We start from the raw sequence: 10,901 nt of genomic DNA on the forward strand, positions 1-10,901 counted from the left end.
ATAAAGAATTATATAGTCTTGGATTAGGGCTTCCAAAATCTGAGATACCCGATCCATAACAACAACTCTGGGTTTGTTGTGATAAACACTGGCCCAATTCAAGCCCAACCCAAAAAGAGATTTATTACTGTACGAAATAAGATGTCTGGATACCAACAATAGTTGGGTCTAACAGAAGAAACTAGTCTCTTATAACATAATAAACCAAAATTTCATTTGAAGAGGTGTCCACATTGACCCGATAGTGCCTTAAACAGAACTATCTTCAATAGGAGGATATTTATGCTTGCAAAAAAAAAAAAGATACCTAGATATTAATCAGAAAAAATATTTGGCAGAATTTGCAAATAAAAATATTTCATTTTTTTTCATTTATGTTTCTTTTATGCTGGTGCAAGAATAAAGAATTTTTTTAAAATTTATTTTAAACGACTAATTTTTGAAAAAAAACATATATTCCAAGATAAATAATAATTAAGCAGATTAAATAAAGAGTTAACTTGCCTCATCTTCTATGCGTTAAATACGAGACCTTATTTCGTACTACTTTCACTTCTTAATATAAGAGTTAGTTTGACTTCTTTGTTTTCCATACTTAATTTTTTTTAAATACAGTCCTTGTAGTAGTTACATATGTGAATAATTCCATTAAATGGTAGTTTTAACTAATACACATAATTAACAAAGGTATTTAAGAAAAGATAACACTTATTTATTATAAATAATTAATTTAACAAATTTTTATAATATATTAGTTAAATTAGTCAATTAGCTTTTATATTAAAACTGGAGGTAGTATGTATGATTAAGAGCTTGAGATTGGGATAACACAACACAAAATGTTCATGTTTGGCATGGTTAATGGGAAGTCCAATCCCAATCTCATCTTACATGAAATTACACAATACCACCATTCTTTGCTATTGAAAAATCTACACTGTGATTGAATATTTTTCTATCCACTTTGTGTTGGTAATATTTTACAAATTCTTATTTTGCCCGTGAGTAAAACTCTCTTTCCCCTTTCACAACCACGATCTCCATCCTTCCACGATGAAGATTTAACCTCTTCCTTCTTTGAAAATTCTGGATCAAGGAGTATTGTAGTTTTCTATTAATTGTGACTAATTATTGAAAAAAATAATAGTAGCACAAACATTCCCTCTAAATATTATTTTAAAGCTTCAGGAGTGTTTGTTTCTTTTGATCATCACTCAACTAATATTTGTTTAGATTCATGATCAATAAACACGTTTATATAAGTCAAGATAAAATCCATCTTTCATACTTATTTTATATTTCATAAATTAACAGGCTATTTATAAATCATTTTAATTTTCAAACAAGCTCTAAGTCGGCCATGATATGAAGACTAAGTTTTATATCTGATCAACCTTCAAGTTTTAGGAGAGTCGGTGGTTGACGAGGGAACGTAACTTTTTTATTGTCTTTATTGCCTCTTTGAATTTATTATTATTTTTTTGGTGAAAAAAGAGCGGAGAGCCTCAATTTTTAGCCTATCCTCAATTTCAAACACCCTTCTAATCTTGACACCAATCTCATGACCTATGACATTAGGGTGTTTGAATAACCAAAAGCAATTTCTAAAAGTATTTTTTTTAAATTAAATCAAATTTTTAAAAATACTTTTTAAATTATAATTTTGTTTTTATCTAAACACTTCAATTATCTTCCAACACAGTTGTCCTTTGCCTGGCTCTGCCTGCCTCACATGCCAGAAATGGAAAACAATCAATCTTCCAACATTTATCAGCAATGCTACATACTTCAATTTAAATTAATTATCGCTTTCATATAGTTTAACTTTAAGCCTCAGCTCATAATAACAATAAATAAACTGCAAAGAGTTGGGGTCAGAATTCACACACAGCGGGACTAAAATTGGCTGCAGGTTAGAACTTGTGCTTCTCTCCCCCAGCATCACTGATTCTCTCATGCGGTCCACGGCGAACGACTCCGATGAACCTCTCACTCCCGCCGGTCGGCTGTTCCTCCAGCCAAGCACGAATCAGGTAATCCACTGCGTCATCGGAGTCAAGAACCCCATTGATGTCGACTCCATCAAACCCCTAATCCGCGACTCTCTCATGCTCCAACACCCACGCTTCACCAGCCTCATGGTCCGCAACCATCGCGGATTCGAGCACTGGCGGCGAACCGAGGTGGACATCGACCGCCACATCAAGGTCATCGCCAACCCCATCTCCGCCACTGCCGGCGACGATGAATCGGCAATCAACGATTACTTGGCGGAGTTGTGCATGGACACTTCCGGACTCAGCACAGACAAACCCTTGTGGGAAGTACACTTCTTAATTGCCCATAAGTGCTTGATTTTCCGAATCCATCACGCTTTAGGCGATGGAATTTCGTTGATGTCCATGTTTCTTGCGAGCTGCCGTAAGGTGGAAGATCCAGAGGCGCCGCCGACGATAGTTTCTTTCGATCGGAAGAAGAGCAGTGGAAGGAATTGGAGGGATTGGAGGAACGTGTGGGGTTTTGTGGTTACGCTGTGGTTTTGTGTAATTTTTTCCATTGATTTTGTATTGAGGTGCTTGTGGGTTCGTGACCGGAGAACGGTGATAAGCGGCGGCGCAGGGGTGGAGGACTGGCCGAGGAAGATGGCGACGGCCAAGTTCCGCTTGGATGATATGAAGGTGGTGAAGAAAGCCGTGACCAACGCTGTAAGTCGCTGATCCTGCAACTTTTGTTTTTCTCCACTAGTAAAATTGAAAAATTATAAAGAAGTAGAAAATAAAGCGATTTTTTGGATAAAACAGCTATAATTGTGTCATTATCAATTCTTTAAATAAAAAAATTAAAGGCAGTTTTTTTAATAGAAAAAAGTATCGGAAATAGAAGTAGACTTTTTTGAGATAAAACGGAAATAGAAATAGACTTAAGGTGCATGTTGAATTATCTCCGTCATTTTCCCTGCATTAAAAAGATTTTGACCCACAAATAGCAGTTTGGGGGGATTTAATTTTTATTAGGCAAAATTCAGGATTGTAGTTTGTAAATGAAAAAACAAAATCACTTCAATTTTGAAATAACTAATTCTAGGTTCGACCATACTCGAGTATGACTTCATGATAATGATTAATGAATCTCAAGTCTCAATTGTGGTGAGAGATTGAGAGAGTTTGACCCGACTCTTTCTTTAGGGGGGGGAAAAAAAAATTTACGTGGGCGTGTTGTGGCATGAAAGGAAAGTTAATAAATTAAAGCTGCCGTGTTGGACCATCCAATTATCCCATGTCATTCTGATGCATCACAATTGGACAATTTTTCTTTGTCCGGACTCAAGAGCCGTGGACGCTTTGGCCTGAAAAAAAGACGCTGGAGCCGTGATTGCCCAAAGGGCGGTGAGAAGATAAAAATATGGCGATTTTCAACCCAAATTTTCTTATAAAAAAAGTTCTATTTATTTTTCGTTTATACTTCCCTCATAAAAATACAGTTTTTTTGGGGCTATAAACTCACATTATTTGATTTATAAACTTTTTTTTTGCCAACTATAAACTTTATATTGTATATAGATATTATATGTAGACTATTGAATACAAAATGCAATTTACTATTGCCAAGTGTGATTGATTTTCCCTAGAGAAAGGGTGGGGAAAGGTCGATTGCGCTTCTTCCCTATAGAATTTCATTTGCTTAAACTATATTATATAATATATAGTGTCACATGTAGCATGACTTCGTATTTAGGTCTTAATGGGCTTAACTCCTTATCTTAAATATTGTTTAAAGCATGTTATGACCTGATATTCACCACATATTCCGAAGATTTGCAATGTACCATGGCCTAAGACTCTCCTTCAAAGGACGATCGCCGATTAAATTTTCTAATAATAAGGGGAAGGCAACCCTTTCTTCTTGTTTGATATAAAGAGTGCTACTAATATGTGATAATGTGGAGATTTCGCCTTCCACCGTTATATAGTAGAAGTTAGACATGTAAGTAAGCATAACTCTGAATACATTTTTCCATACTTGTGTTTCGTTGATCTACACTATACTACAGACCATAAATGATGTTCTATTCGCAATCATATCGTCGGGACTCTCAAGATACCTGGATTTTCGAGGATCAAATGGTGAGTCATTTGTACCCGGCCTCTCTACTCTCTATTTGTGCAGCCAGAGGTGTGTGCGTTTACAGAGTCAAATTCACAATATATTTTTTCCTGTCTTCAGGGTTGAAAAATGGGATTCGGATAACAGGGTTAGCTATGGTTAATTTGAGGCCACAGCAAGGCTTGCAGGTATACTCTTCCCAAATATAATTTCCTTGTGTGCATGCTTTCTATATTTATTGTTCAGGTTTCACTGAGAATATAATGTTGAGCTTGGATAAACATGACTAATGCTGATCAGGATCTAACGAATTTGATGAGAAGCAATTCAGGAGCAAGGTGGGGTAATAAATTTGGAATGATTTTGCTTCCAATATCATATCATGGAAGTAACTGTTCTGATCCTTTAGAATATGTGAGAAGAGCTAAGGCAATGATTGACAGAAAAAAACGATCTTTGGAGGCTTACTTCTCTTACACAGTTGGAGATTTTGTAATGTCAAATCTTGGAGCAAAGGTACATCTTGTCCCCACCAAGTGGGTTTATTACAGTAACTAGAGATATGAACACGTTAAGAGTGGTTCCCACTTAAATGTGCTAACATGCTTACACATGTATATATGATTCTTTGGATCTATCTGGGTCTGCATATTAATTCTCCCCCATCCCCGTAAATGCCAGTATCTTTTAGTACATTAAACTTCCAACTACCATCTGAATCCTGCTCAAGTAATGCTGTTTATATATTGCAGTTTGCTTGCTTGCTAAATTACAGGATTGTTTGCAACACTACATTTACAATCTCAAATGTGGTTGGTCCACAAGAGGAGATTATGCTTGGCGGCAACCCTATAACTTTCTTGAGGGCAATGAATTCTGCCTTGCCTCATGTACAGCCCCTAAACCCAATTAATCTTCTTTGCATTTATACCTTTCCAGATAAAATATTAGGTTTATGGCTTTATGCTCTTCAAATTGACTACTGATGATTTGTAATTCAGGCACTCACTTTGAACATGGTGAGCTATGCCGGAAGGGCTGACATGCAAATCCAGGTGGCTAAAGACGTCATTCCTGACCCCAAGTTCCTTGCTAAGTGCTTTGAGGATGCATTGCTAGAAATGAAGGATCATGCCATAGCAAAGAGCTGACTTCTGTATGATTCGTTTTTGTTGGATGTACAACATTAAAAAATTGAATTGCTACCGGTCATTCCAATGCATTTGATCATATATACAAGATTTATTTTAATGAAATATTTTTAACCATAATTTCAGTATTTTTTTTTGCTCTGATCTTTTTATTTAGGTGATTTGAACTTTTATGAATAACATTTTAGTTTAGACCTTTTGCATGTGTGATTATTGTTATTGATGTCTCCGTGGAAGCTATAGAATGATATTCTCATTCAAAGAAAATTATACACGTAGTAATTTAGGCAAGAACTTCAAGAGTGGGGGGATAGTTATAGAGCATCTAATTAAGATCACTGTAGTAATGTGACTACCAAAAAATTCAACTGTTTGCCTTATTAAGGAAAAAATCCACCGTTTATCCTGTTAGCAGAAAAAAATTGTCCAATAATTGCTTCAATCGTCTAGCTCCAGTCTAAAGCAATTAATGTTCAAGGGCTGCGTTTCTTTGTTGAGAGTTCTCTCAAGTTCATGTTAATTGTTTCCGTAGACCAGAGATTTGTGGAAAAGGTAAGATGATGAAGCAATAGGTGTGCGCTACCAAGTAAAGCAATTCATTAACTACTTGTGTGCTTTCTGCAGAAGGACCTTCCGTGCATATTTACAGCAAATTATATGTGCAACTCATCAGTCCTGAAAATGCTATGGAGAAATGCGTAACCTCTTCCAAAGTTCAGTCTCAATTATCTTTAATCCAACTTGTATGTACACCAGCGATATTTACAAAGTTAAATGACTCTCACTCGGGAGAATAATAATCTCCAAACCCAATCGTCAAAGATGCTAGTCTATAAAGTGAAAAGCACGTCATACTAAAAATCAACCAATCATCACATTCAAACAGAATAATTGATTGTCATGGGAGGCAAGTATTATTTTAAACACAAATCATGGGCCTGGTCCCAGTAAAGAGGATACTTAGAAACACTCCTTGGTTAAAGATTGGCACAAGAAGTAATAAAAACTCGTCAAAGTGACCATTTGTGTGGTGAAATCCACTAACTCATTTTGGCAAGTTCTTATTTCCTCTTTGTACATAACTCAAGTGCAAGGAGCACACCTAAGAATTCTCTTGCCTTTTCAGAGAGTCATGTTTTGGCTAAGGACTGGGTTCCTTTACTCCTTCCTCTCTTCCTTCTTAGCAGCAGCCTTCTCAGTAAAGCAAATCCTCCTTGTTTTTTAGCTGGCACCATAACCAGTGCACCTGTGGCATTATTGCTTCTATCATTTTGATCCGAAGTTAGATTTGTTTCCGGAGCATTGGGACCTTGTGGAACATTGCTGTTATCAGACTGAAGAGGGAGTGGCTTCTGGACACCGCTAGTAGTTTTATTTTCTTCAATTTGGGAGGAGTGAAGGGTCCCTGATTTAGTATCATCCTCAGCTTGCATTTGACTGCGCAAAGAGGACCGTTTGAACAAGCTCTTCTCATGAGTCGGGTTGGCCATAGCACTGGTTTTCAAGAAAACATTATCAAGAAGTGCGCTGTCACTTGACGAAGCCAGCGCCTTCAGTTGCTTTCCAAGGTTTAATATGGTTTCTTGGCACTCTGCCAACTTTGATGAAGCTGTTGTGATCTCCAGGCCCTGAAATTTTTTTTCCCTAGTTATTTCCACTAGGATTTGGGATTTTATAAAATAATACAAGATTTTATTTCATTGGTTAAAAAGAAAAATGTTTTGACGTCTTAAGTGAACTGAGAATTAAAATTGACAATGTCAACCAATGTTAAGCCATTGGAACATACCAAACAAGAAATTGCTATAACCACTGACCAGATTCTACGACCCCATTACAATACATCAAGCATTGCATTGGCAGTGCCACTTTGTATCATGTGGTCACCAAGACGTATAGAACTTACCGTTTGATGTATCTTTTCGGCTTCATGTCCGTCATGTTTGGGAGATTCTTTCTTTGCTATACTGTTCAATTTTCATATTCTCAAAATCAGAATTGTTATCCAGAAAAGATAATTACAAAACAGTGGGATAAGAACAGAAACGGCATTACCTTTCTAGCTGGAGTTGAAGCTCTAGACACGTTGCTTCTAATTCTTCACAAGAGTTTTTCTTATCGTCCAATTCGACTTCTAAAGATGACAGTTTCTGAAAGATGTCATTTAACTTGGCATGTGATATTGTTAACTGAGTATCAAGATCTTCATTGATAAGCTTCTCTTTTTCAATCTGATCTACAAATATTTCATTGGATTCCTTCTGGGTCTCCAATTCCGATTGCAGTCCTTTAATGGTATTTTGTGCTTCCTGGAGTTGTTTCTCGAGACCCTGCCTCTCCTCAGTCACTAACTGAAGCTTTGCTTCCAAGTTATTTTTCGCAGTTTCTCTACTCGTCAGCTCATCTTTCAATTTTCTGTTTTCTTCAAGGAGATCATTCTGATTATCCTTCTTGTTAGAGAACATACATTGATCATCTGAGGAAGAGAAAGACGTCTTATCTTCAACTATTTGGTTTTCATTTCCATTTTGTGCTTCATGACAGCTCAAATGCTTCTTGATCTTATCCCTTGCAACTGAAGAATTTGCAGGGCTGACGCAATTATTTATGCTCCAATCCAAAGCAAATGCTACCTCCTGTGCAAATTCTTCAAGATCAGCTGTTCCAGTTAACAAATCCTTACAGGTATGAACAAGTCGATGGAGAAGTGGATTCAAGTCAGCCAGCTTCCACTGGAAAACGTGGACAAAGTATTCTTTGGACGTTGGTGATTGAGGTATTCTGGAATGCTGGTTCTTCAAACAATCATCTGGGCAATTGTTGCTGACTAATGACACAGGAGAAATGCCATCAATCAGTTTGATAATTTTACTGATTGAATTTGTCAAATTAGAATTCAGGTATTGGCTGCTTTTTTCCTCTGCAGCACTGTAGAAACTATTAAAATCTCTGGACTTTTGAGCAGTACTAGATTTACGGGAAGCTGGGGGAGTTATACAACCGAAAGCAATTTTTATGTCCTCAAAGAGTTCATGGAGACTTCGTTTTGATATGCGCTGCTGCTCCAAGACGGCTTTCAAAACAATCTGAAGCCAGTCAAATGAATTCTCATTTGTTGCAAATTCGAATTGCCTATCCTGTTTCCCCTCACTGAAGCCAAATTCTTGTTCAAGCGGCACTAGTTCTCTACCAGTTAAATCAGAGCAATATTCCCTTTTAGGTGTATCAACTGAAACTATAGCCCGCTTCTCCATCTCAGTGAGATCATCTAGCAAATTCATCTCTGAAACTTCAATGGCTTTACAGTTCTTCCGATCTTTAGTCTCTCCAGTTCTCAAATGCTCCAGTTCAGAAATAAGTGCATTTGCCCAGGATCCTGAAGACCTAACCCCATCATCACTAGCAATATCAAACTTTGTTATGACAGAGAGCTCATTTGATACAGGATAACACCTTGCTAGCTCCATGGACTTGTGATCTTGAGATAGCTTTCTGAGTAGAATTTCAGCCTGTGATAATTTGGTAGCTGTTTGAGAATACATATTTCTTGAACATTCCAGTTCAGAATTCTTCTTGGTCAGAATCCTTTTAAGAGCCTTGTTTTCCTCATCCAGATCCTGCAAACGTTTGATCATCAAGCTGCTGCTCTTGTTAGATACTTCAGGAGAGTTTCCTCTGGCAGTTTTGTTATAAATCAAATCTCTGGTAGGATTTATTCTTCTTCTCATATCTTTATCTCCTGCCATAGTTCCAACTTCATTCTTCATATTCACCATAGCAGGCTGTGGTGACCTTTTCTGCAGCAGAAGACGGAGCCTCTGACACTCAACTTCTAACTTGGAGACTTTCTGAATGGTTTCTTGATATTGTTTATGAGAAGCTTCTGCATACTGACGACTGTATTCCATCTCTTCTTTTCGAATCTCAAGTTCCTTCTCAAGCATGTGAAATTCATATTTGAGGAAAGCATTTTCCTTCATTGTGGAATCTAATCTATCAGCTAGGGTACTGTATTCTTCATCAATCTGACGTTTACGATTTAGCAGGTCTGCAATGGATTTCTCTTTGGCTAGAAGAGCATTAGTTAGACTAGCATTCTCGATGGCTAAGTCAGCTAGCCTTTTACAATTTTCCTGCAACTTTTCTTCCAACTCTTTCTGAATCTTCTCATGTTCTTTCAATAAATTTGGTACAGCACCAGACATACTTTCAGCTGATGTTTCTTTAATCAAATCTACATCTTCTTCCTTTTCACAGGACTCCACTTCTTCTGTTGCTTTATCTTCACCTAGAACTTGATTAGAAATTGGTTGGTTTGATCAGCCAAAATCACAAACCAGACTGGATGTCCAGAATGCAGAAACAATAGCATGTGCAAAAAGCATATCTGAAGGAAATAATCTCCAAACAATGAGAAATGGACATTGAAATATTGGTGTCCCTAAAACAAGAGAAAATCCCCATACGAGTAGACTGAAACTAGAAGTCCCATCTTGATGATGATGTCACTAAATATATTCTAAGATCTTTTGAAGTACACAAATAATTTGAATGGTACGATTTAATATATTTTTATTTAGTACATTTTCTTTTGGAAACTGACTGTGCAAGGTACTTAAAATATGGGATAATACTGGCAAGATATATAAACATGTGCGTGTGATTGTGAGTTATGTTTTATACTTTTTTGAAATCTAACATGTTCTTTTTTGTTTCGTGTTATGTGTCCATGCTTCATGGCCTCCAGCAGAATAATTAAAAGAGTGAGAAAAGATGAACATATAACAGTGAGCTACCTCTAATTTTCTCTTGGGACACCTGTTCAAGTTTTGGAGGAAAGCCCTCTGCTTCATGAGAATCAAGGAGGACTGAAGCCAACTTCTCATTCAGACTTTTTGACGATCTTTCGGCTCCAGCATTCTTAACAGTTGCAAAATTATGTACCTAGTAATTTATAATTATAATAAGTCAGATCTAAGATCTCTATATTGAAGTGAAGTTTCACTGTTCTTAAATGATGGATCAAACATATGGAAAAACTTTATGGTTCTGGTTCGTAAGAAATGCCCGCATAGCTTATTTTTATCAGACAACCTTTTAAGAGTCAAGAATAAGGGTAGTGAATGATTTTCCGTACCTCTGCTTCTGTGGTCCTTGAAGAATTGGCAACTTTGTCCACTGCAAAGATTGTCTTCTCCATTGATCTTTTCTTCCAAAGCCATGATTTTTGGTTCATTTTTTCAGTACTATGCAAGAACAAAAACTGAAAAATGCTTCATTTCATATCAATCATTGGAAACGTCTTGCAAGCTCAGCCTTCATAACTTAAACTTCTAACAGTATAAAGTGAGCTGGAAACACATATCAGATATAGTGGTTGGAACAAGACTATATTACGCTAGAAGTAACATGAACTTCATACTCTAACGCATGAGACTATTAAAACCATCATAACCTTGGATACAAAAGTTATGATTCTTAAAGAGAAGGTTCGAGGTATTTTCAGATTCAGAGTACAGATATGGATTTTACATTCCAAAGCACCAGCATTATCAGTATTTGAGAATTAAAATGCTACACTCAAGCAACTGACTGAGCAGCCACGAGGATTTAGGAGAAACCATCACAGTTAAGAGGAAATAAGTA

The 10,901-nt window shown here is 36.7% G+C and overlaps 2 protein-coding genes and 1 long non-coding RNA gene across 4 annotated transcripts; 1 reads left to right on the forward strand and 2 right to left on the reverse strand.

The window, feature by feature from the left end:
- Window positions 1-1,484: 1,484 nt before the first annotated feature.
- LOC114749648 (uncharacterized) lies at window positions 1,485-1,924 on the reverse strand. The gene is made up of 2 exons (XR_003740573.1): window positions 1,890-1,924; window positions 1,485-1,723 (listed from the first exon to the last, which is right to left on the reverse strand). It is a non-coding gene; the product is annotated as an uncharacterized LOC114749648 (long non-coding RNA).
- Window positions 1,823-5,372, forward strand: LOC114749646 (O-acyltransferase WSD1-like). Of its 2 annotated transcripts, XM_028938186.1 has the most exons (7): window positions 1,823-2,705; window positions 4,052-4,124; window positions 4,225-4,292; window positions 4,436-4,442; window positions 4,514-4,620; window positions 4,857-4,994; window positions 5,106-5,372. In XM_028938186.1, exons 1-7 carry the CDS (start codon window positions 1,956-1,958, stop codon window positions 5,253-5,255), a joined length of 1,293 nt encoding a protein of 430 aa, XP_028794019.1. In that variant the 5' UTR covers window positions 1,823-1,955; the 3' UTR covers window positions 5,256-5,372. The 2 variants fall into 2 exon arrangements, with proteins under 2 accessions (XP_028794019.1, XP_028794020.1); XM_028938187.1 differs by having other exon boundaries at window positions 1,857-2,705; window positions 4,405-4,620.
- A 746-nt stretch (window positions 5,373-6,118) lies between these two features.
- LOC114749642 (filament-like plant protein 7) lies at window positions 6,119-10,506 on the reverse strand. The gene is made up of 5 exons (XM_028938182.1): window positions 10,393-10,506; window positions 10,052-10,199; window positions 7,311-9,543; window positions 7,162-7,222; window positions 6,119-6,883 (listed from the first exon to the last, which is right to left on the reverse strand). The coding sequence occupies exons 1-5, from the start codon at window positions 10,489-10,491 to the stop codon at window positions 6,386-6,388; spliced, it is 3,039 nt and encodes a 1,012-aa protein (XP_028794015.1). The 5' UTR covers window positions 10,492-10,506; the 3' UTR covers window positions 6,119-6,385.
- Between the last annotated feature and the right edge of the window lie 395 nt (window positions 10,507-10,901).

Source organism: Neltuma alba, unplaced genomic scaffold (assembly GCF_004799145.2).
Source record: "Neltuma alba isolate B1F8T4 unplaced genomic scaffold, ASM479914v2 tig00006105_pilon, whole genome shotgun sequence".
NCBI lineage: Eukaryota > Viridiplantae > Streptophyta > Magnoliopsida > Fabales > Fabaceae > Neltuma > Neltuma alba.

Bases quoted from the DNA above. Each gene is read 5' to 3' on its own strand.
- LOC114749646 (XM_028938187.1), top strand. From the start codon at position 1,956: ATGCGGTCCACGGCGAACGACTCCGATGAACCTCTCACTCCCGCCGGT. The intron at 4,125-4,224 runs GTGAGTCATTTG...TCCTGTCTTCAG, and splicing joins GGATTTTCGAGGATCAAATG to GGTTGAAAAATGGGATTCGG. The intron at 4,995-5,105 runs GTACAGCCCCTA...TTTGTAATTCAG, and splicing joins TGAATTCTGCCTTGCCTCAT to GCACTCACTTTGAACATGGT.
- LOC114749642 (XM_028938182.1), bottom strand. From the start codon at position 10,491: ATGAACCAAAAATCATGGCTTTGGAAGAAAAGATCAATGGAGAAGACA. The intron at 10,200-10,392 runs GTACGGAAAATC...ATAAATTACTAG, and splicing joins CAAGGACCACAGAAGCAGAG to GTACATAATTTTGCAACTGT. The intron at 7,223-7,310 runs GTAATGCCGTTT...AAAATTGAACAG, and splicing joins CTTCAACTCCAGCTAGAAAG to TATAGCAAAGAAAGAATCTC.